The sequence below is a fragment of the Kryptolebias marmoratus genome, linkage group LG20 (genome assembly GCF_001649575.2).
Source record: "Kryptolebias marmoratus isolate JLee-2015 linkage group LG20, ASM164957v2, whole genome shotgun sequence".
Classification (NCBI taxonomy): domain Eukaryota; kingdom Metazoa; phylum Chordata; class Actinopteri; order Cyprinodontiformes; family Rivulidae; genus Kryptolebias; species Kryptolebias marmoratus.
In genome coordinates this window covers 12,535,602-12,562,604 of record NC_051449.1, presented here as the reverse complement: position 1 = coordinate 12,562,604, position 27,003 = coordinate 12,535,602, and the positions used below count along the sequence as shown (strand labels likewise).

Genomic DNA, 27,003 nt, shown 5'->3' with positions numbered 1-27,003 from the left:
GGGGCAGTCACCCCCAAACTGGAGCAGTGGCTACAACAGATCCCAGGAACAACATCAGACATCTCAGTTCAGAAATGTGCAGTTCTAGGCACAGCCAAGATACTGCGCAGAACCCTCAAGCTCCCAGGCCTCTGGTAGAGGACCCGAGCTCAGAGGATGAAACAAAGACCACCCGCGGAGGGTGAGAACGGAATTTTTTTTATATAAGTATATAAGTCCACAACTTATCTTCAACCTATATGGCATTTTTATGAAAATGCTGTAGATGTTTTAAGTCTTTAAGCTGGAGATGAATGAGTACTACATTTGAAAGCGCTTTCTATCAAAGCGCTGCCTCTTTATCTGTCATGCCAGGACTAAAACATATGGGTGGAGCCCTGTGCAAAAATGTTTTTCATTCTGCAGGGTTGACATGGACATTTCTACAATGAGGGTATTTATCATTAAGGACAGTCTAACATTGCATTGAGGTGGTGAAAATATACCTTTCCAGAATAATACTGTGTAATAATTAAGTATGAAAAAAATAAGCATTTAAAGAGCTGGCTTTTAAAAAGAAGAAGAAGAAAAGAGTGACATCCACAGTTGAAAGTCACAAGGCTAAGGTCTCTAATCCACCCTCTCAGTGGATTATAGGACATGAAAAGCTGAATTGAACTCTTTGCTCCTTGCTGAAGGATGCTCTTCTTAGTTTTCCAAAGCTCTCTGCTAACTGTAATCAGAAGATAAATAGCTTGTATTCTTTCTTTTCTTTCCAGAGGTTGGTTTAAGTCATGCTGAGTTAATGAGAATATTTGCATTTTAACTTTCGAGTTGTTCCCTTGAAGTCAACGGACATGTTGCTCTGTACATCAACTACAGCTTCATTTACTCACTCTCCCTGACAAACTTTCAGTCTGTTGTAAATTAATACACTCACACTGACACACAAAACCAAAATGGAGCCTCTAAAATATGCAGTGGCATGATTGCTATTATCATTTCTGATCAGCTGTGTTATTGAATGAATGCTGCTGTCAGGGCTGTTGCATGGGAATGATTATTTTGCGGGGCATCTGAGACCTAGTTCTGCCTGGCTGAATGTGATGGATGGAGAGGAAATGGTGATGTCTGAAACACTCCAGGTCCTGCCAGATCCAAGCCACTCTATAATTACAGTCACACACTTTGTCTGAGCCCAAGTAGAGAGAGTCCTGCCCATTTGGCTGGATGTAGTAAAATACATCTTATGAAAGCTCTGCTCCCAAATCATCCCCACAACTTGATTAATACTTTAGGAAAACTGAGTGACTTCATATTGGTAATTTGTTTATGAACAAAAATAATATAAATGTTTTTTATATACTGTGATATTCTTTTTGCCAAAAAAATGGCGGTTTTTATGCAAATCCTAATCCATATACTGTGAAATAAATGTGCTGTCTAGACACATTTTTGCATTCATTTGCTCCTAGACCTTTTTTCAGATATGCTGAAAGTGATGCACACTATATGGATTCTTGCTGCACCACTAAACTGAGCAATCTCTCACTCTCACATCATCCAAGTTTTATAATATGACTATTAACCTCTGCATTTTCAATTGGGAGACAGCAATATATTAAACCCAACAATTTCTTCAAATTTAAAAGTCTTTGAAAGAAAAAATAATAAACACAACCTTCTAAAATATACCTTTATAGATCTTTAATGAATAAGAAAATTGGAATTATGAATATTTAATTGTTAAGACAGGTAGAAATTATAGAGGTGGGTTGGATGGTGCTGGTCTTTCCCTCAGCCTGTAATGCAGTCTTTCAGCCCTTTTATTGACAAACGTATCTGCATGTTTCTTATTCTAATCTATATTCTGACCATGGCTAATCTCTTTGTTATGACTAATGGACTGATAAATACTATGACTGTTTACTCAGGTTGTATAAATACCATTCTTTACAATTTTTGACTGTTCTTTAAAGAAATCATGTAGTAAAAACTGCCTCAGCAGTGCATTTGTTTTCCAGTGGAAATGCAACCCTGGATTGTACAATAAATAAATAAATACATGTATACATACATACACTATATTGCCAAAAATATTTGCACATTTCCCTTCACAGGAATATGAATATCCCATTCGTAATCCATAGGGTTTAATATGATGCTGGCCCACCCGTTGCAGCTATAACAGTTTCAACTCTTCTGTGAAAGCTTTCCACAGGTTTAGGAGTGTTTATGAGGATCTTTGACCATTCTTCCAGAAGCGCATTAGTGTGGTCAGACCCTTATGTTGCATGAGAAGGCCTGGCTAACAGTCTCTGCTCTATTCATCCCAAAGATGTTCTATTGGGTAGAGGTCAGGACTCTGTGCAGGTCAGTCAAGTTCTTCCACACCAAACTTGCTCATACTGGTCTTTATGGATCTTGCTTTGTGCACTGGTGTGCAGTCATGTTGGAACGGGAAGAGGCCATCCCCAAACTTTCCACAAAGTTGGGAGCATGAAATTGTCCAAAATGTCCTGGTATGCTGAAGAATTAAGAGTTCCTTTCACTTGAACTAAGTGGCTGAGACCAACTTCTGAAAAACAACCCCACACCATGATCCTCCCTCCACTAAACTTTACACTAGGCACAGTGCAGTCAGACAAGTACTGTTCTCCTGGAAACTGCCAAACCCAGACCCAACCATCGGATTGCCAGACAGAGAAGCATGATTTGTCACTTCTGAGAACACTTCTCTGCTGCTCTAGTCTAGTGGCAGGTTGCTTTACACCACTGCATTAACGCTTTGTATTACATGTGGTGATGTAAGGCTTGGATGCAGCTACTCGGCCATGGAAACCCATTCCACAAAGCTCTCTACTCACTGTTCTTGAGCTGATCTGAAGGCCACATGAAGTTGGAGGTCTGTAGCTATTGACTCTGCAGAAAGTGAGCGACCTCTGCACACTATGTACCTCAGCATCTGCTGAGTCCGCTCTGGGATTTTACGTGGCCTACCACTTTGTGGCTGAGTTGCTGTTGTTCCAAATTGATTCCACTCTGTTATTGTACCACTAGCAGTTGATTGTGAAATATTTAGTAGTGAGGAAATTTCATGACTGGAATTATTGCAAAAGTGGCATCCTATTATGGTACCACGCTGGAATTCACTGAGCTCCTAAGAGTGACCCATTCTTTCACAAATGTTCGCAGAAGCATGTCGAGGTGCTTGATTTGTTTTTACACCTGTGGCCATGGATGTGAATGAAACACCTTAATTCAATGATTTTGATGGGTGAGTGAATACTTTTGGCAATATAGTGTACATACATACATTCATACACACATTACAGGGTGTCTTTTTTAAGTTCAATTCTGACAATATCTGCAAATTCTTCAAATGGTAAAAATAATGAGCAAGAAGGGAATGCATTTTACCATCAGTATGTACCAGCTCAGTGGCCTAGTGGTAGAGTGTCCGCCCTGAAACTGGGAGGTTGTGGGTTCAATCCCTGGCCGGGTCATACCAAAGACTGTAAAAATGGGACCCATTGCCACCTGCTTGACACTCAGCATTAAGGGTTGGATTTGGGGGGTTAGATCACCAAATGATTCCCGAGCGCGGCACCACTGCTGCTCACCGCTCCCTCAGGGGATGGGTCAAATGCGGAGAACAAATTTCACACACTCAGGTGTGTGACAATCAGTGGATCTTTCTTTCTTTCTTAAATATAGAATAGTGTGGTGCAAAGAAAAAAATAAATAAATCTGAAAGTCTGAAAATAGAACAAGATGAACATTATAAAGGAATAAAAAAACAACAGCTGATAGAATGTAAGGAGTGAGATATTAAATTTATAATTATAAATCCTGTGAGGAGGGGGCGGGGGTTAAATGTGATGAACAGAAATATGGCAAAACAACGTAGGAAAAAAGAGAGAAAAATAGTCAAAAGGTTTGACCGTGACACTTTTAATGCCCATGTGGACCAAATCAAGGCTACAAAGTGTGACATACGGGTACAAGAGAAGGACAGGTTACCAAGACCAGTGCAAATGTGTGTGTGTGAGTGTGTGTGGAGGGGGAGGGGGGTATGTGTGTGTGTGTGTGTCTTTGTGTGTTAAAGGCATGACACCACAAAACCTTATACTGCAGGCAGAAAGACACAAAGAGAATGGGTGAGGCTGGGATGGGGGATGCTGGTTTAGTTGAGTTAAAAGTAAGATGAAGCTTTGAGATAGACACTTTGAGAAAGACAAGCTGAAGCAAAGAAAAAAAAAATAACTCCCCTCATGGAAAAAAAAAAAAACAACAACATGGAAACATTCCGGGTGGGTAAAAACAGATAGAAGGATCTACTGCTATTGTTGCCAACTGTGAAGTACTGCTGAAAAGGCAGCTACTGTAGGTACTGGGACAGACACAATCGCTACCACCCACATGAGCCAAACTAACCCTCCACTGAATCAGTCACACTCCTCTCAATTCATATCAAATGCAGGATAGACCCACTTCTCAAGTTGTATCACTTTGTTCTTTTATTTATTCTCTCACCCCCTTAAATAAGCCTTTTTTCATTTCTCACAAATCCAAAAGAATTCTTCCATGTGAATTACGATGATGGAAGTCTGCAGGAAGAAATTCAATAATTGAGACAATCATATACCATTTCTTTTTGAAAAGGAAAATGAAAAACAGGAAAAAAGGAAAAAAAGAGTGAAAACAATGAAGAAATAATAACAAAAAGAAAAGTGGAACACTTTAAATCCAGCCTAATTGAACATGTACTATAATTATAGTTTTTTTTTTTTTTCTGTAACCATACAGAAATGCAGCTGTGTAGACCAAATAAAACCTGGAATGTAGATAAAATCAAACACTCAAATTGCCCCCAAACAGAAACATAAGTATAAATGCAAACCCATGAATCTTTTTTACAGCATATAATACATCTGTTTTAACTCTCACACACAGTCACTTTTAAGAGTAGCGGGAGTGTGTGTGTGAAGGGGGTGGGGGTGATGCTGGTAGGAGTTCAGGGACTTGAGGCAGCAGATAAATGTTACACACTTATTTAGAAAGTATACCTTAGTAACTGTTGGGAGAAGTTGACTTGGTTTACCATGTGTCATAGTTTGGGTTTGTATTTTGAATCACTCTTTGTTTTTCTTTCTTCTTTTTCTGCCATGTTTTTAGTTCTGTTCTTTTATTGCCATAGAAACTAGATGTCCTCAGTTGTCCCCGCTTCTAAATCTCTCAGTTGTTGCCCCATTCCTTATTAGAACCCCTGTTGTCATTTACTAATCATCCTTCCCTCAAAATACATCCTGGTTTTCCTCAGTTTTTGTCAGGTGTCTTGCTTAACCTGTGACCGTTGATGTGCTGCCTTCTCCGGTTCACCTTGGTTTACTCATTAAAATATATTGCCTTGTTCCTGAAACTTCCTCCAATGTGTCTGCATTTGGACCGTTCAACAATAACTCACTATTTAACATGACACTAGGTGTCCATTCAACCAAACAGGTTAATGAAGTTAGGCCTGTTGATTAGTCAAACTTTTTGTCTAAGCCAAATGATAGACAAATATACTTTTTTTTCTACAGACGAAAAACTTTCAGGGATGTTATTTGCTCAACTTTCTCTTTGGCTGTTGTTGCTGATGACAATGATGATGATGTAACTAATGCTATAGCTATAGTTTAACTATTAATGTAAACCTGTCTGTTGCTGCTAGTATAGGAGACTGGTTTGTGTAAAAATTTTTTGTAAAGGCCTGGAACACGTCTTTTACATCAGTGCGTTGGGCTGTACTGGATGCTGCTTTGCATTAGATATTTCAACAAATCATCACAAATCATCTCTAGTGCTCCATACACAGACTGCCATGGCTGCTGTCTACTGCTGGTAAGACACAGACTACTAAAATGTAATTCACATAACCACATTCCAAAAAGAAAACATATATACATATATATATTATGTATATATATTTCTTCAAAACACATTACTCTTTATCCCTTTAATTAAATGCATTTTTTGAGAAGTATTGAGCACTTCAAATGTTTCAGGGAAGACTAAAGCAGGAAAATGTTACCTTGTGCTTTGATCAAAAGCTTTGAAACAGACAGCAAGGGAATTCTGAAGACTATATGGTGATATGATGAGGAGTTCAGCGCTGCCACAGACACATGACTTATTCACCTACTGATAATGATTTCCTTTTTTCAGACCAATCTACAATAAAGAACCAAAAGGAATGCAAGTAGAGTCGAGCTGAGCTGAACCATGCAGAGGAAAATCAGCACCAGTGATTTGTTGTCATAACATTGTGATCATCATGCTGAGCAGATGTGTCTGAGTACGAGTTCAGATCAAATTTAGCTGTCTGGCTACGCTCCTGAATCACACTCACATATCTTGAAAGCAAAATAAAACAGGTCTCCCACTGGTATACCAATCTGATACGTGTATTTTGAAGAAAAGCGTCAGGGCATTTTTTTTTCTCAATGTAATTAATTTTCAAAAACGGTTCTAGTACTTTTTGTTATAGTGTTTATAACTGTTGAGTTCTCTGGGTAATTACCTTATACACAAGTGGAAAGTTTCCATTGAGACATTAATGTATTAATGTTGTGTGTGCACCAGCATATGGATCTGTGTGCACATATGGAAAGCACCCTTCATACCTGGCCTCTACATCAGGGCCAACATGACTCACTGTCATCTCTCTCTTCTCATTCCATTTCAGCTCGAGCCATACAAGTTCAGAGTTCACCTCCATCCCGCGCTCCTACTTCCTCATGTTCATTCTGCGACTTTTTTTTCCCGTTTCTCTCTGACACTTGTTATCTACATTCAGTCAGCCCCTTCTTCCCTCCCACCTGCCATTTTCTCATTTTTCATTTTCCTCACTTTACTTTTCCCTCTGGTGTTTTTTTACACCCTTTGAGCTACTGTCTGTATGATGAATGAATTAGTGTCAGAAATCCCATTTTCCATTAAAAAAAGGAAAAGCTTGCTTACATTAAATTGGTCAGAAAGTGCTTTCCTGCGTACCCTGTTTGAATCGTTCCTCGAATCCTCGTTAGGATAACATGTAACAGATAATTAGCATGAACAGCAAACAGAAGATAGATTCTGGATTTGAAGTCCTCCCATTTTTGCATTTCAACTTTAGAAATTATCCTAGGCAGTGGTTTGATTTTTTTAATAGCTTCAACTGCATGTCAGGCACTTGATTTTAATCATTTTAGCTTGAAAGATAAAAATCCATGATTAAAATATAGTGTTACATTTCTGTTTTCACCCCATTTCTCTCTGACACTCACTATCTACAATCAATCAACTCCTTCCTGCCTCTTTGCCTTTTGATCTTTTTTCATTTTCCTCACTTTACATTATTTCGTCTGTGTTCCTTTCTGGCCCCCAGAGCCCCTGGCTGTCTGTCTTTTATGGTATGAATAATTGAGATGTATTGAGTTTTGCCAGCAGATGGTAAGATGGCTGTTATGGATCTGCCTGTGCTCTTTAGCAGCATGCAGTTGGTGAGTGACACCTGTCCAGTCAAGGTCCACATTAGCTTTGCTGCAGCACAGGACGAAGCGGGGGACAAAGACACCGTATGGCCAGTAATGCACTTTCTCTGAAAGCTCCTGTGTAGGTGCAAATTGACAACACCTCCACCCCCTTAAATATATGTCCACATGTGGAAACAGAGGGGAGTAAATATAAACATGTCAGAGATAAATCTCTTCTGTCTTCATTCTGCTTTCACCAAACCTACTGCCAAAATCTCTTCTTAGTCTTTCTGCTTCCATCTCACACCAGATGTCCAAAATTTTCTCCCAGTTTTCAAGCTGTTCTGTTTATTACAAATGCCAAACACATGTTTGTTAAAAATGAAACTAGTTTAAATAAATTTGGTTTGCATCACCTCTTTTTTCAGATAGCAATACAGAAGTAGATGAAGTAAATGGACACACATTGGTTAATGGAAGTGAAACTGGGGATTAAGGTACCTGCCACATGCCATAAAGTCAATAATTCATTAAAAAATGTTCTCCATTTTGCAAGCTTATGACAACATGTAGCTAATGCTTATAAACAATCAGTGGATGGCAGCTTTGTGAAAACAGTGTGGATGATCATTTCAAAGCAGTTTTCTTCGTTTGCCTGCTATGACTGGTGGTTTTTGGTCAAAAACACAACATTCAAATTCAGAGCTTTTTGTTTAAAGCTTTTTCTGAGTCTCTTTGAGCCATTGCAGCAGCTCTTCTTATGAATCTGTCACCGGAAGGCAACAACTTAGGGCCTTTTTCAGGCATTTTTTGCTAAAATGAAGTAAATTGGCAGTGTGTTTGTAGTAAAATGGTAGTAAAATGCATTTTTGTCATTTAAAGCCTTACTGACAAAGGTTTATTAGATTTTAGGGACTATTCGATTTATTTTCAGAGGTTGCAGACCAGATTGAGATGGTCCATAGGGTACTTTTGGTACCTATTATTCTCACTGCATGTCTAAAAAATATGGTTATATAACTGTTACTGCAAAAAATGGGTAAAGTATGTTCATTTAATTCTATTATGTCCTTGATAATTGTGCCTTTATATCCATAAAAAACTAATTTCTCCACTGCTCTCTTTTATTTTTTAAATGCTTTCTGACATATTGGTGACCAAAGTTTTGATTTATATATATTTTGAGCTGTATCCCACAGCATTTGTCCTGCACACCCTATTCAAACTCCCCTCATTCCCTCCCTCCATCTTCCAAGCTCTTTACAAACCAACTAACGAACTTTATTTCTTCCAGCTTAAAGGCACAGCTTGTGGCATCACAGCCACCGCCACCCCCAGACCACATAGGCCCCTAAAACCCTTGCCCCCAAGGTTCTCACCTCAACTCTGTGACCTCCCAGAGTCAGATGAGTTAACCTGAGCTTTCCACCACAGAGCCACAGTATGTTGCAAGGCTATGTAGCTGCTTTTATGTTTTTGTTCAAACCCAGTTGATCTCCTAACCCTCTCTCATCAGAGCTTCTTTTAATCCTTCCTCAGCCTCTTTTCTCATCCTGCAGCCACTTTCAGTCCCTCAAAGTTCACGCCCACACTTCTGTTTTAGACTCATTTCCACCTTCCCTCTTAGTACCTTTTTGTTTTTTTTCACTCATCTTAATAAGCCTCATCAAACCCTTCTTAAGTAACAGTTCCTTTGCATTGCCGACTCAGCTATTGTAAAGATCTTTCAAAAACTGTGAAGAAAAAATATGAAAATAAAGAAATCATCAAAACGGAAACATTTCTGTTTATAATTCTGCCTAGGCTTTTTCATGGGTTTTAGATTAAACTTTCATAAAATTGTATGCTTCTGTTTGTATATATATATATATATATATATATATATATATATATATATATATGTATGTGTGTGTGTGTTAGAATATCTTTGCTGAATTACAAACCTTTAAGAAAATTAGGGCCATGCTATCTATGTCCACTAGGTCATGCTTCCTCCCTAGAAATTTCCTCCCTAGAAATTTCTTGTTGAGTCAACTTAAAGTGTCATCCTTTTTACTACCTTCTTGGCACAATGTCTGTGTTTACATCCCACACAGAGGAAAACAAGATTATTGTGGAAAAATCAAGCAGTAAATTAGATAACACTATATAAGCACAACAGAGCAAGAGCTAAAACCAACAGCAGCTTACATTGGATTTTCAGTAATCTGATTTCTTTTTCACTTTTTACCATGTTTTAAATTAGTACTGACAAATAATATTTAATAGTGACGTATGAGGGAAATTTCTACTTGTACTCTTATTGTGCATTGTCGTCTGACTGTGAAACTCAAACAATTTCCTTCTTTTTTTTCTCTACTTAAAAAAAGCATAACCCAAGAAAAATCTAATTAAACTTCTAAATAGTCCAATTCAATGCAAAACTACTAAAAACAGTACATTGAAAAATTCAAGTTAGTAAAGAAATGTCTGATAAAAACTTAAACTCTTTCATTTTCTGCAAGAATTCAGTGTGAATGCTGATTGCTTATTGACCTTGCTGACAGTTGCTGAAGTACCTAAAACTAAAGTGGTCCAAACACTTTTTGCTAGCTTTTAGCAAGCAAGAAATGATAGCTTGAAGCAGCAAAACACTAGCTAAAAACTAAAAGTAGTGTACACCCAGCTAAAAGTAGCAGAACGGTATCTAAAAAAAGAGCATGTATGCTGAAGCATACTTTAAAGAGAGCAAAGTTTTTGAAGGAACTGAAAAGATCACAATGCATTTCTTTGGGAAAAAATGTTTAAAAATAAATATTTATAAATCAATATTTTGAAAAATATAAAAGTTATAAAAAATAAAAATAACAGCCTCCATCTCCTGAATGAAGTGAATACTTTGATATATGAATGGCAAAAATAGGACACAGAATACAGAAGTAAGTAGATTGCTTAAAAAAAAAAACATTGTGTGAATGGTGAATCAGCATTCACCCAATAAGTGATGGGTTTATATTTATGATAAAGTTTCACATATATAGTTACAAAGTAAAGTTCAGAAAAGCCACATCCATTACTTGTGCATGTACATGCACTCTTGTTGGGCTACTGTGCGTGCACGTCATTGTAGTTCATGTCTATTTGTTCATGTGGCTGCATGACAAGGTCAGGGGACATCATACAGCCAAGAAGATGGTTGAGAGTGAAAGACAGAGTGGAAAAAAACGAGGATGGACTAGCATTATGAGCATGAGTGGAGGTACAAAAAGAGTAATAAAGGAGTGGGAAAGTGAAGCAAGAAAAGTTGAAAATTGTGCATGTGACAGAAATAGAAGAGTAAGAAAATATGGAGCAGGGAGGCACATTGTGGACAAATATCACATTATTGTTTGCTGAACGCATGTGTTCACCCTCTAAGCTCTCATTCGTTCTAGCAGATGCTAGCGTGTCACATACTGCCACTCCATTGCATATTCACATAGATGACCCTAATGTCCTTGTGTTTACACCTCTGGAATTAATGACACTGCCACTAGTCCTTCAAAATAAACCTTCACTTCATCCAAACACATCCACATACACAAATACACCACTTAGGAACTCTGATAGGGGAAGTCAGTCAAAACAATTACTGAGATGTACTGAAAACCACTGGGACAACACTACAGAGCAAGAGTGCATTTACTCTTGCGAATGTTTGTGCAGAGGTGATAGAAATGACGCCGGCTTCACAAAGCAAACTATTTAATGCACATACAAATTTGCATGATGCACTAAGTAGTGCACCTGCAGCTCATAGAAGTGAAAGCTGTGCATTTGCTGCTTTGTCTGATATTGACTCAATATTTCATGTGTAGCTTTCATGTTACAGAAATCCATTAAAGATTGCAAGATTTGCTGTAATTCCGAGTTAAAAATGTCTATAAAATGTCATTGCATAATGGATTTTTCAAAATCAAATTCAACTGCATAGAAGAGGTGCTGTGCTCTATGCAGCTTTACCAATAAGAAGTATGAGTGTATTCTCCTTGCAGCAGATTTGAATCTTTACAACAGAAGAAGCTTAAAGAAAACTATGCTCAACAGAAACAAGAGGCTCTGTGTGCCCGGAGGCTTGCAGAGCTGAACAGACTTTGATGGGAACACTGGAGATTCCCCAACTCAGTAGGTATCACTGGATGTTCATTTGGATAAACTTAGCCAACTTTTTATTCCAATGCACTCAAGGCAAATTTAATTATACAATTTCAAGATGATCCAAGAGACTAATCGATTTCAATAATGTCAATAAGTAAAGAAAAGAAAGCATCCAAATACATAAAATTGATGTGCAGTACTGTGAAATCCCCTAAGTGCAACAAATTTACACCTCAAAATATTTAACATTTTTGTTTTTTTCCCTTAAATTGACAACTGACAAGTCAAGGCATTACATAGTCAAAGGCATAGCAATCCTTGAAGGGATGCATATCACCAGCCCCCTTTTATCCCAGTGTTTTAGACTAAGATCGTCTTTTGTTGAGAATGTGAGTTGTTGCCGTTTCGAAAATAACGTGCAATCTATCTATTGCTAATTGAGGAAAGTTGAAAGTTGAGGAGGACTTTCAGCTACTACAATATCAAATTTTAGCTCAATATCTATTAAACTGACTGAGTTAAAGCCATTTTTGTGTTCCTACCCTATCAGACGTGACATCAGTCATAAAGCAGAGTATGGAAAAAGTTGCAAAAGTCTTTATCCAGGCTAGGCTAATGGCTATCCAAATGACTACATACTGGTGTGAAAGAACATGGTACTAGCTAATATTAAACCTCTACACTATACATTTAGCTGCAGCAAAAACACAGTATCTATGCTGTTCTGTCAAACCAGTAAACCAAAATAAGATAAATCAAACTAGTATTTTACTCCTTTATTAATGTGTTTTTTATGAACAGATTTGTAGAGAAGATGATGAGAAGTGTAACAGATAGATGGGACAACACAATATTTAAACATGTGATGAAGGAGGATATCAGATCGAGAGGAACAAGAACTGTAAGAAAGATGGCAGTTTCTCACAGTTCAGGAGGAACAAAAAATGAGAGATAGAAAAAGGATCAATTTAACCACATCCACAAAATGTCAGCGGCATAAAGTTTATATCTATAATCAATCTCAAAGCTCTAAGTTTTTCGATAGTGTTTTATTTCAGCTGCCAGCAAAGAAAATGGCAACAGACAGAAATGAAAGCTCTGTATTTATTTTGTTTTTATGTCACATTGTAAAAGATAGCCAAGACAAATAAGTGGTACCACACATCTTTTTTTTTAATTTTACTCTTAAATAACTTGAACAATATGCAACAGTCAAATATACATTTAAATATTTTAGTAAACTCCTAATATTTCAAGTGCCTAACAGCGCCTCTGAGCACCAGGCTTTGCAACAATTTTGCAATAAATTGTGATGCTTACAATGAACCCCTTTGGAGGTTTATTTACTATTGTTTTAAGATGAACATAATGCCAAAAAATGTACAGTAGGGTTAATAGATTATTTTTTCTCTGTGAGAATGTGAGTCTTGATTTTCTTAAGGAAGCTTATTTACACGAAGAATAACAGCTGACACTATGCAAGATTCAAGCTGTGAGATTCTGCAGAGGTGACTGCCCACATTAACACACACACTGTGCACATAGTGTTATTTCAACTGTCAGGTTGTTTCAGTTCATACCCTTTGAGAGAGGCAAATAATGCTGAAAATGAGGGCTGCCACACTCTTCAATCTTTAAACAGAGTCAAAGCTCTGTTCATCTGTTTCAGGACCAATAAAGGATTCTTTTACACAAGTATAAAATGCCTCATAAAGAGCCAAAGACCCAGAAAATGCAAGAAACAGTCATTGTCTATCCTGGACAGTTCCTGCAATTTATACTAATACTGGGCTATTGAGCTTTTCATTGGGTTATTGAATTACATTGCAAATAACAAGGTCTTAAAACTCTCCTTAGGTCCATTAGCGTAATATGGAAGTGATTCTTTTGATAGTGTGTTTTATTATTAAATAAATAAAACAAAAAGATACTGTTTAAATTCCAATTGGCTTGCACTTTCATATTCACTCCTTTCATGTGAATAAAAATACTTTAAGTTGAAAAAAAAAGTTCAATTTAAAGCCTAAAACCCTTAAGCATTTTCATCCTTCAAGCTCCTCCTCCACTGTTTTATCCTAATACCTCCACTTCACTGCATAAATGTATCATTACAGTATCATTATGGCTCTGGTATCCCCCAGCTTCCATTAACAGGGACTTAGGTACCATGTTATGTGGCTTCCTTAGTCCCATTATATTATTAAGTCATTATGAACCAGGACACAGAGAAAATAATACCCTTAATGGGAGCTACACTGGGAACTACTTAAGTTTGTACTCCCCAACCTGCCTACTTTTCTGCTTGTTTGTCTGTCTGCCAGTAGTTTCATGCCAGTAGTGTCATGTTACATATCACACTATCAGATTATCAGATCCTAAACAGAAAATGATTCACATGATTTAAAATATTTGAGGTTATATTTCTTCCTCTTTTTTATTTTTACACAGCATGGATGTTTTAACAGCAAGGCCTTACCCCAGAGTTAGGATGCGCCGTCCAGCCCAGTTCTGCTGTGGCCACCCGTGTGTCCATCAATGTCTCTGCAGCAAAGAAAGAAAAAAGACAGTTAGCTTCAAAAACCTATTTTTAGTATCCTTCCATAGAGATGACTTGCATTCAAGGCCCAGTGATCACTTGACACTATCATCTTTGAGCAGAAAGGGGATGATACCCCACAGTGATTCATCCGTCTCTGCTTCACTTCTGTTAAGACAAGAAACATGGAAACAAATCCTTGGCACTTTGCTGGAAGAAATGCCTGAGAGCCTCTGTCATGCTGTTAACTGCTGAGCTTGGTACTGTGATCTCTCTGTGAACATGTCTACAATATGCACATACTGGCTTTGTTTGTGTGCACAAGTATGCATGTCTTTGAATTTTTGCAACTACTTATAGAACTAAAAGTTTGTATATTTTTGTATTTTTCTTCATTTGAAAAACTGCATTATTTTGCGCATAGTTAACTCAGAAGGATATTGTTTCAAAAATAGAGAATTTTGAAATTCTCTAAAATCTAGTATGTTAAAGGTGTTCCTCTCAACACACACTTATAAAAAGTATTTATACTTAGCAGGAAAAGTAAAAAAAAATTGTGTTTGGTTGTAATGATGCTTTTAGGCAATAAATCTTATACTGTTTATCTTACCTTAAACAGTGCCCCATTTGTTAAGAAAATGCATTTGTGGGTTGAGCTGCAGAGCTAAGTATGTGCGTTGTGCTCACGAAAAACTTTCCAGATCTCCTCTGCCAATGCCAAACAGCTTATTCTGCTATTGATGCTTGTTTGGTGTTGTTATTTGGATTGGACAATTGAAGTCTGAAGAAGGAAGACATATTGGCAATTTAAATAATTCTTTTAACGAATAGAGGCCTCAGTAACATGTGGAAGAACCATACACAGCCACAACAGTCTGGCACCTCCTCCTCATTCTGCTCACCAGCTTGGTCACACACTGCTGTGGGATGGCATCTCATTTAGTTAGTCAATGTGGTTGTGTCGGTCACTTAAATACACAGGATTGAGGTCAGGACTGCAGGCAGGCCATTCCATCTGCTCAACTCCCAAATTCCAGAGGTAGTTTCAGGTAAACCCCACTCTGTGGGGTTGAGCATTGTCATCTTGGAGGAGTTTGGTCCCAGATTGTTGAAATATGGAATTGCCACTGGTTGTCCACAGGTGCTGACAATCAGCTGCCTGATTTGCATCTGATTGTCAGCACCTGGGATACCAGATGCTCAATACAAGTGTCAATAGCAGAATAAGCTGTTTCACATTGGCAGAAAAGATTTGGCAAGTTTTTCATGGGTACAGCCCACACGCATAACTCTGCTGCTCAACTCACAAATGTATTTTCCTAACAACTGTGGCACCATTTAAGGGGAAATAAAAAGGCTTTCCAACAATATACGACTTATTGCCAAGAAGCATTGTCACAAGAAAGAATTAAGTGACCAAACAAACCTTCCTACTTTTTGTGCAGTGTTGATGTGAGAGTGTTGATAACAACAAAGTAGATGTGTTTCACTGCAATTTGTTCAACATATGCACAAAAATTGACAATGGATGCTGAATACATAAAGGAAAAGAAAATAGAAGACATTTATTGCAAAACATTGTAATAAAGGGAACAAGTTGACAATTTGTCGGGTCTATAGTAAACAAAGTGACATCTCAGACCACTATGAATTATAGAAACACAAAGGTTACACTGCCTTTCTCCCTGCTAATCCTCAGTGACATAACACTGACAGATAATTCTGGCAGTTTACACAATAAGTTTCTCAGCTCTGTTTTGATGGCGCTGTGCCTTGTGGGTACACAGAAATCATAGTCTGATATTAAACTCAAGCAAAGAGGAAACAAATGTGACACTTAGCACAAAGACACACAGCTTACCTGTTTCTTTCAGTCTAACTGATTTATGAAAAAAAGACTGAAGTAAATGGCAATGGGAGATTTTGCCTGTAACAGAAAGTTTACTCTCTGCCCTAAATGATTCGTTTCACAGAGATTGAAGGAATTAATCAAAATTTTACATCTTGCATGCCAAAACATGCCCTCTGTCTTGCTTGTTTTCCCAGACAAATAAAACTGGGTGGCAGAAGGAAAACTTGTATGCCTGGGTGGTGATCTGAAGCAGATAAGCAGGGTGCTTTGGGAAATTTTCTGAGGAACTGTGGTTGCGGGTGTTTTTGGCTTGGACCTCGTCCACTTTATACGCAAACGTCTGGCTACTACAGCCAATATGTGTTCTTGATAAAAAAAGAAATCTCACTGATGAAATTCAAAGATAAAAACTGCACCCTGTATTAAGATTTTAAGACAAGATTTCAAATCTTTCCCTAAGACAATTCATACTATTTGGGGTTTCACTGATTCTGCAGCTTTTGTTCATATAGTGTGAAGGCCTTCTTCAGTTAACAAGGCCTGCTCTTGTGTTCTTTTCTTGTGTCTTCCTTAAGGTCCAAGTGGACAAAAGGACAGGACTAAGCAGTGCTAGACAGTCATCTTAGACATAAAAACCAAATGATATCATCTGCCCATGGGCTTATTCTTTCTTTCCTTTTTTTTTGAGTGTTACTCATCCATCATGCATTGACATTCACATCTCATATTGTTTTGGGATGTTTAGATTATTATTTTTTTTTAATCTGGTAATATTAAAGTCTTACCACCAGGAGTGAAATGGAAATGCTGCAGCTTGTACATTTTGCACTTGTAAATAACTATAGAATTCTATGTAAATATTTGTGTGAAACAAAACTGATGACAATGTAAAGGTTTATTAAACAGAATTTGGCTGAATTTGCCTATCTCAAGCAGTCGATGTATTAGAGGCAGGGTACATCCAAAACAGGTTGCAAGTTCATTACAAGGCCATAATCCACTTTGGTTGTGGCCCTACTCAAACTAGAAGTATGCTTGTCAGTCCAATGAGAATTAAAATATTTTTCTAAAAGCAATCTGCAACAGGGAAGATATAAATTGTTTATAGCGTTTCTTCAAAAACCCTAAAAGATCTTAACTGTCATTTCAAAGTAAAGTAAATGTCCTGCAAAGTCACAAGGAGGGAGAGGCACCTTTTTTTCTTTTTCTTCACTTATAGTGACAAACTATCCACAAACATGAGACAATTAGCTATTATAATGGGACACATACATATTCACATATATGTTTTTATAAAATGCTCCCAAACACACATGCTACACATGCACCAGCCAACACAGAGAGCAAATTTCTATGTACACCTAGAGTGACATCCTTGTTCACACTCAGCTTCCATCAGAGTGTTTCAATTTCCTTAAGATCAGCCTTGCCCTGTCTAGTTTCCACAGTCAGCTAGCTCCAGCCTGCCTGCCTCCTTGCCTCCCTGCCTGCTTGTAAGACTTGCTGTCAGCTGGTGAGATAGGAGCATGAAACAGCTCTCAGCACCAGCCAGCATTGTGGGGACTGCCAACCCTTTCTCAGGGGAAATCACAGAAGCTTTAGTCAAATCACACGGGCACTTGGTAGACCATTTTTCCATTTCCTTTAAAACAGAGGGGAGAGGGAACAAAGTAAAAGACGATCTGGGTGGGGGACAAAAAAGGTCAGAGACCCATGGGAAGGGAGGATGAGCTGTGTCATGTGACCTAATTCCTACCATTAGCAGAATATGAAAGTAGTTCATGAGTAAATGGAGTATACTAAGTGGTGATTAGCAGTGAGGTGGGGCTCGTGCAGCCACCATGCCACAGCTCCCACACCTGTCCACTAGCTCTGGGGATTTGAAAAATATCCCATCTGTATCTGCCTGAGTTTAAATCAGATGATGTGTAGGGCCCTTTAAAAAGCTCAATAACAGATATAAAAAATGTTCCTTTTAACATGAGTTATTTATATTAAGTACAAAAGCAATTAGTTTATTTTTTTATTGCCCAGATGGTGAAGTGATTATGTTTTTGCCCATGTCTGAGTGTTCCAGTTTGTTTGTCTGTACCATTAGCAAAATATCTTATGAACCAGTGGACAACTCTGAATAAAACTAAAACTAAAAAAACTAAACAAAAAAAATAAGCATTGGCTGTACATCTACAACTGACTAATTTTTGGAGTCAATCCCATTCGGGATAGCTGCCACAGCTAAGTGACTTTAGCAAGCACATAAATTGTTTAAAAAAAGTTATGAGATGTACATTTACAAGTGATTAAAGTTTAGAGTCCATTTTATTCAAGATGATCGCTACAGCCAATTGACTTACAGCTGATTTTACAGATATTGGACTAAAGTTTTGTGTAGTGCCTGAGGATCATTCCCAACACATATGAGCTCTAAACATTGTACAGCTTTCATTAAATCTTTTAGCATTAGCTGTTACAGTCAACAGTCTGTCTAACTCACGAACCATTGCACATATTTAACTAAACTTTCACAAAATAATCCTTAGATATGCATCTACAATTGACTAGCATTTGGAGTAAACTAAAACCATGATGGCTACCACAGCTGATCTACATGGCAAAAAACGGCTATAACTTACTCTAAATTACAGATATTGAGGTGACGTTTGTGTAGTAGGAGCTGAGAGTCATCTGAACACATACTTTGAGCTTTAAATGCGCACATCTTGTGAGATATGGAAGTGATGGCCATCTTGAATTAGAACTCTGTCATGAAAGGAGGCAGGAAATATGCATCCCTTCAAGGAATGCCAGGCATTCAATTAATTTTAATGTTTATTTTCATGTTAAGCCATAATTTTGTAGCATTCATCTTAATATATATATTTTTTTTATTCATTTTCATTTTAATCATATTTTTTATTTTATTAAGAACATCTTTTATTTAGCTATCTAAACTACAACAATGTAGTTGGTTTAAAAGATTAATCATTTAATTTGATTACCATAATATGGAAACTGTTTTACGGAAGAAGTTACATTCTTCAATATTCTGCCTTGGAAAAATAGCAATGGAGGAGTTTGGGTGATAATCTGTTTGTCAAGACACAGGCAGCCTATCCTTCAATGAGAACTGGGGAGGCTGGGATTGGAGTGTGGATTCTGACATTTGTCAACAGTATCAAGATTCATGATTCAAGGCTGAAATGTTTACTGTTGCCTGGCAACACTATCTGCTGCTCCCAAATTTGATTCTTAAATATCAAACTTGTTTGATATTATCAGGGCCACCCCGGTGACAATGTGAGTAGTTTGGGGAGTTGAATATTAAATCTGTAAAACTCTCACATTACCATGTAATCTGGGCCATACACTGATTGAGGTCTCTAAACAGATTTCTCTTCTGAACAGAAGGACATCAGTAGAATCAGAGACAAATCGGTTCCTTTACTCTGAGTCTGCCTTTACTTAAGGAAACCCTTGCAAAATCAATTTGTCCTCTGAACACATTTTCTCTCTCATTTTAAATTAATTTGGAGGACAAGGCAAAACAATACCTTTTTACAGTCCCTTGTGTTTTAGGGGAACTGAGTCGTTTCCACTCTATTCCTCTCCAACACATTAAACACAGCCAAGTTCACAAGTAGTTCAACCTGAGAAAATAAAATACCCATAAAGAGAGCTTAGTGTTGACTATGTATCTGTGGTTCATAAATCTATTGAAAAACAATAGCTTGTAGGTGTCACATTTAAAGCCACAGAACATAGTGTGACTACATAAAAAACACTGCTTACTCTACACATATACAATGGATATGGGCTATTCTACAGTTAAAAAAAACCTCTCCTAAACTGATACACTGCAAGCATTGTAGTCAAAACTCAGTAGTCATGAGCAGAGCCACAACTAACACTCAGACAGGGGCTGAACCCCAGAGAGCGCTGCTCTTTCTTATTAGCAGCAAGTGATAGATCAATACCAAATGGTGGGCTGTTTCCACAGATAGAGAAGGGGGGAGAAATGAAAGAGGGAGAGAGACTGCATTAAACATTGATGGGGCCCTGCGTTATAGATCGATAAGGCTCCAGCTTTCTTCACGCAATTACACGTCAGCAAGCAGTCGCATGATACATCACACAGACACGCATTATTGCATATTACAAGCACCAGCCCAAAGAATATTTCCAGAAAGGGAGTTTAGTTGAAAGAGAACAGCAGCAATAGATTGTCCAACTTCTCTGTACTAATTTAGCCTATCAGTCTAATTCTAAATAAATAGTGAAAAAGGCAACATGCCTGTATAATTCCCTCCTTTGTGGCTATGTCTGAAACATTGCACTGTTGCTGGTCGATAGAACATGTGCTGAAGCCCCTCTTCGAAGCTTCCTGGCTCCTCAATCAATACAGCATACAATTCTCAAAAGATTTCCATTCCCTTTCCATCTTTCCAATTCATCTATCCGTTAACCTCCTTCCTCTATGTCGTCCTGCTCAAGGTTGCTAGTACACTTTGTAATTCAATGAAACTATCATGTGCAAATGCTGAATGCTAGATGGGCTCCAAAGGCCTTTGCTTTGTGATTGTAGCAACAAAATGAAAGATCTGAGGCCCTTAGATAACTTCATTTACGTTGGGGTTTCTCTTTAAGGGGACAGGATTTGGAGGGTAGGATTTAAAACAAACAGAAAAAATAGAGATCCAAAAGAGAAGAAAAATGACAGACAGAGCAAAAGACGAGGATGAAAAACCCACAGGAGAAATCATCAAGACTGAAATGAGCACTTAACAATGATGAAACCCCATGGTAGCCTGCTGAGCCTGGAATCTTAATATGGGGCTGAACACAAAGTGACAAACAAACAAGAAAAAAGTGTGCAGCATCTTCCAAACTAATCAGTCGTCCACTCAAGGGATTTATGAATGTGAGAGCATTTTTTTTTTTTTGACAGAGCACAGTATTTTTTTTAACAAACCACAAAAACGTTTCACAGTAAGACAGAACCATATCACCAACAGCATCCAAAAAACAAGAAGTAGTGAGAGAGAATTGGAGAGAAGGACTTGGTCATGTCCAGCACGTTTGAGACAATTTAGCCCAATTGAAAGCTGAGATCGTGTTTACAGCGCAGCACTGCTTTGGGGAAACGAGAATAAAAAGAGGCAAAATCTGATTGAGTCACCATGTTCAACAAAGACAACAATCCTCCCAAACATGGATGTGAGAGTTTTCTAATCTGTGCCACACTAAAGCAATGTCAGTCTCATTGAAGGGGTTTTGCTTTAAATAGAAAAGACAGAACAGTCAACCGGAATACATCAAAAGAAATGTGTTATTGCCATGTCTCCCCAAAGACACACATGACAATGTGTCTGATTTGAAAATTGGACAGAAAATAATCTGTCATCCTCTGAGACATTAGCTCAGAGTGGTGACACACAAGTTCTGCACTGCCGAGATGCAGGCAGGAGGATTAAATGAGCGGGCTTGCAAATTACAGACTGCACACACAGATGCATTAACAATGTTCAGGGCCAGGAGTTGCAGTGTGCAAATACCATTTTCAGCATGAGAGCAGACCAACATATAAGACAAAACTGAGAGCCATGAGGGGTGAGACGATAGGAGAGGAGTGGAACAACAAAACCTGGTAAAAGTTGGAGAAAAAAAGCTTTGTAAGGATAATTAGTATACATACAGTATCTGCAGAACCTGATCAAATTATTTCATAATCACAGCAAGGTGACATTGTCTTGGCCTCACACATCTGGGCTGCCATGCCACACACAATTTAAGATTAAATCATGCAGCACTTGGATGTTTTTATTTTTTTTTGTTTTTTTTTTTCCCGCAAAATAACAGTTTTGTAGTTGAGTTGTTGTAGAAAGAAAAGGGAAGAAGTAGAATGCATATGCATTCCCTAACCCCCCAAAGGTACACAGTCAATGAACACCAACTCTGAAGACTCTCACAGGAAATTTTAGTGGTCAGTTCATTTCCCAACTACTGGCAAAATGCAGATAGAGCACATTTTTATACCCTAACTGGACACTTATTTGTCCATCCTTCACCATCTTTCTCTGTCACTCTTCTTTCTTCCATTTCTCTCCGTGTCTGCCTTGGTCAGGGGAGAGAGGTTAGGCACATCATTTGCATTCATTAACATTACATTAGCAGACAGAGTGATCTTTAGAAACCAGGCTGCAGGAGAGTGTCATCTTTAATTCATCATAACCCCACCACCCACTCACCCACCCACTTTTTTTTTCACCTCCTCTTTTTTTTTCTCCTTTCCATCTATCCATCTCCCCTCTGCCTCACGTCCCTCTTCCCCTTTTCACAAGTGTTCTTTCCCGATCTTGCATGTTTCTTCACTCTGTTTAGCATCAGCATTCTCCTTCTTCATTCTCTCTCTCTCCTTTTTGCCTGTTTTCTGAACTTCAATTTCTTATTTCATTATTATTTTATAGCCTCTTAATATTGACTGGCTACAAAGGTTTAGAAGAAGGTGGTATACATCCAGATAACATCAGTCTTTTGAATATAGGAAAAAAAAAGTTATGGGCATTTAATTCAGGGCCAATAGTAAGGAGGACCAAACTTTTGGGGGCAACCAGCAGAGCAGTGGATTGACATGTAGCCTCACAGCAAGAAGGTCACAGGATCACCTATTGGCCTGGGGCCTGCTTGTGTAGAGTTGGTATGTTCTCCCTGGGCATGAGTGGAGTTTTCGAGTATTCCGGTTTCCTCCTACTGACCAAAAACATGCATGTTAGGTTCACTGGTAACTCTAAATTGTTCTTAGGTGTGACTGAGAGTACAACCCCTGGCAAAAAGTATGGAATCACCAGTCTTGGATGAGCACTCATTCAGACATTTCATGCTGTAAAACAAACTCAGATCAAAAACATGATACAATAATAAGGTCATTCCAAAGTGCAACTTGTTGGCTTTCAGGAACACTCAAAGAAATGAAGAAAAAACATTGTGGAAGTCAGTAAATGATACTTTTATTGACCAAACACAGGGAAATAAATATGGAATCACTCGATTCTGAGGACTGGTGAACAAATCAGACGTATCTTTGATACCGATTGTTAGAAGGATTAACTGTCAATGTTTCTAAATATCTGCTGTCTGTTCTCGGCCCGTTAGTCAGCAGCTCAGAACATCACATCCAGAATACCATGGAGGAGAAGGTGAAGGACGTAATCATGGAGACGATGAAACTATGGACTCTCTTGACGTCACATCACTCTTTACCTGCGTTCCTGTTGCTGAAGCTGTGGAGAGGGTCTGCTTAAGGTTAAAATCAGACACCAACTCCTGAAACTGTGCCTACAGTTAACCTACTTCACATATGGGGGGCGATAGTATAGACAGAAACATGGGTGTGCTGAGGGGTCCAGTTTCTCCTGTTGTTGCAAACCTGCACATGGAGGATGTAGAAAAGAGAGCCTTGGTCTCCTTCTCAGGGAAACCACCAAGCCATTGGTTCAGGTATGTTGATGACACCTGTACAGTACTTACAGTTGGACTCCCATCACCCTCTGGAGCACAAGTTAAGAGTCATTAGAACTTTGTACCACAGGGCAGACAGCATTCCCACTAACTCAGGAGCCAAGGAGAAATCCCACACAAGATGGGCCCTGGAGCCATGTGGATATCCTAACTGGGCCTTCCTGAAAGCAGATAAATTCAAACAGGACTCCAGCCAGCGACTGGGTGAAAAAGAGGACCTTTAACCCAGACCCAGACCAGGGGTCATTCTGTCTGTTCTGGGAGTTTCAAAGAAGCTGAGACATTTATTTTCTAAACATGACGTCCCAATGGCTTTCAAAACCCAAGATACACTCAGCAAAGACTGGTTCATCCAAAGATCCGGTCCCCTGGCACAAACAGAGGAACACTGTGTCTGCTGTTCAGAGCCAGGAGGACTTTGATCATCAGGGCCCTAACGATCGGTCGTTAGGCTGATGGTCCTCTTCTGCAGGTGAACAACTAGTTTTAGGTTTTACACCCAGCTGAACCAACTGATGCCGCTTCTGTTTCCTGTTTCCTGTTCAGAGTACAGTCGGTTCGAGGCAAAGATCCACGACCTGAGGGAGCAGATGATGAACAGCTCATCAGGCAGTCTGAGAGTCAACCGCACTTTCTACGTCAGGTAACCTGAGCCATCACACCTGAGGTTTCCTACGTCACACGAACACATCTTTGTCCTCTGGATCAAACATCTTCTGACAGAATAACGTCAGTGTCCTGTGGTGGTTTTCAGAGCCCTGTTTGACTACGATAAGCAGTGGGACTGTGGCGTCCTGTCTCAGGCCCTGGACTTTAACTTTGGGGAGGTTCTTCATGTGATTGACAGCGCTGACGACNTTTTTTTTTTTCATTTCTTTGAGTGTTCCTGAAAGCCAACAAGTTGCACCTTGGAATGACCTTATTATTGTATCATGATTTTGATCTGAGTTTGTTTTACAGCATGAAATGTCTGAATGAGTGCTCATCCAAGACTGGTGATTCCATACTTTTTGCCAGGGGTTGTATGAATGGTTGTTTGTTTCGTTTGATTCTATGTGGCCCTGTGATGGACTTGCAGCCTGTCTAGGATGTACCCCATCTCTCACACAATGACTGCTGGAGATAGGCACCAGATCCCCTGGAAAGGGAAAGCGGGTAAAAAAATTGGAAGGATGGAGCAAACCTTCTCCTTACATTTTTAATCTTTGTAACAAAAAGGTTTATCTCACTTTTAAAAGGATAATGAACATGTTTACACACAAAACATCTGAAGCTGAGTTGTCCTCTGAACATAATAACATTGCATGCAAAATGTAATTTAAAAAGATATTTGAGCCTACTGCATTACATAGGTAAGCAATGATATATGAAATCTTGTGAATATGCATTTTAAACTTATGTATAGACAAAGAGGGAATAGTGTTTCTCCTTATTATCCTGCCTTAATAAAAAATGCTCTAGTTAAAGCTAATCAAAGTCTTAACACGTGCTGAAAATCCTATAACCAGAGACAGATGGAAGACACAAACCAATGTTTTGTTAACTTGAAACTATTATTATTCAGCTTAAGAGCAAATGACTTCCAGTGACTTCAATTCCTCCTACACATAAAAACAGGCAGTAAAACCAAATATGTGTGATAGCTAAAGTTCATAATGGAGATATTGCTGAATACTGATCAAAGCCAAACTAATCCTGAAAGTAATTTTGCAATGGCAAGTACAACAAGATACTAAAATTTCTGTGAAATAGGTTTTTGAAAAGGCAGCAATATTTCAGCGTAATGTGGCAATGAGCCATTGGTGCAATTGAACAACAACATGAACAAAAAAAAATACTCTTTCAAATAGCCATTTTGCTTCTCTTCCTACTGGCTAATGCCGATCCATGATCTCACGCCATGAAAATCTTAGGGAAAAATCTGGCTTTTATGAGGCCACATTACGGATTTCAAGCGTTAGCAGACTTAAATCCAACACATGTGCTGCTTTTGCTTACTCTATTACAGTTGATGGTAAAAATGCTTATTGTTTAAATAAAGACATTTTGCAAGCACTGGACTGAGTAGACAAAGCACATAAATTGCAGAACCAAACTTAATTTTTCTGCCAGGTCAAAAGGTAAAAAAACAAAATAAATAAAATATTTTAGGATATAAAAATAAATGTTTCATATGTTTACATTGAGCTGCCATAGGAATGTATTGCTGTTTGTATTGCTGAATGTTTTGCTATAGTTTGTTTTAGTAGCAGCAAAAATAAATTAAAATAATATCCATACTGAAGAAGTGCTTGCCTCCAAGAATCATCACAACACTCATTACCGAAGATATTACTTCAACCTGCCTGTCTGCTGTTAAGAAACCTGGCAATTTGAGCTTCTAAAACAAGGTAATTACAACTCTTATCAGGCTCCTCCGCTCACAAAACAAGATTTAGGGAGAGGCAGACTCCCCAATGGTTCACTGGCTGTTGAACAAGATTTTGGATGGCTTCCAAGCCTCTCAACCACACCCACTCATTGTTATTTATTCAATTTGGACCTCCTGCTTTTTATTTCCTTTGTTTCTATTTAGAGCTTCTGAAGTGAAGTGGATCATGACAAAAGTAGAGGAATTTTTCTTTAAAATTTTCCAAATATGGAGAAGCTGACATGAACCACAGTGCACAAAGATGATCCCTTTACAGCACAGCAGGTCTGTAAAAAAAAAGTACTCTCCTGCTTCCAAAGTAGAGATGGAAAATTACTCTATTACTACCAAACTCTGTTTTTGTGTTGAGAGCTAGTAAGAAAAAAAACTATGTAAGATAATATTTTTATCTAAGAATAATGGGTTTACAAAAACTAATTTCTAACTAACAAAAACTCAAACACATTTCTAAATCATTCATAATGTAATTAGATGTTAATATAGTTAGCGCTGGCCTTTATATATATTTATATATATTCTCACACCTGCTTCTTGTAAATGTAATGACTAGATTGTCTTTACAGTATCAGCTCATATTACTCTGTGAGACTGACATTTAGCAATAGAACCTAAAGTAAACCTCACAATGAAGCTTTTTTAAGCCAAGCAAATGAGAATTGTCATGAACAAAGTCCTGTGACATGACTGTTTGACTAACTAGTAAAAATTAAACAAAGATATGTATTATAATCAATAAGGTAATTATCAAAGAAACAAACGGAGTAGTTGTTTGTTTGGTGATTTATCTGTATGACTTGTTTAGTTGCATTTTATAGCAACACAGGGGTTAGAGAAAAAAAAAACCCTGAATTGCCTGCCCTTTACTGTCACCCACTTGAACTGAGATAACCATCTTGTAATATGTGGATCCAATATGGAGGACAGAGAGAAATTAAGAGATAAAGAAAAAGAGACAGGATAGCAAGACCCGAATGAGATAGAATGGGAGGAAGAAAGCAAGTGGGTGTAGTTCAAATGAAAAGAGATACTGAATTAGATACAGGCTGAGTAGAGACACAGCAAGTGCATCATGCAT

The 27,003-nt window shown here is 38.2% G+C and overlaps 1 protein-coding gene across 3 annotated transcripts in view; it reads right to left on the bottom strand.

Annotated features, from left to right (window-relative positions):
- LOC108245532 (ephrin type-B receptor 1-B) overlaps nt 1-27,003 on the bottom strand; it is a 164,173-nt gene that overhangs the window by 91,015 nt on the left and 46,155 nt on the right. For all 3 annotated transcript variants that reach the window (XM_017432532.3, XM_017432534.3, XM_017432533.3), the window contains exon 2: nt 14,071-14,135. In XM_017432532.3, coding sequence (XP_017288021.1) covers nt 14,071-14,135 — 65 coding nt within the window. The remainder of the gene's footprint in view (nt 1-14,070; nt 14,136-27,003) is intronic.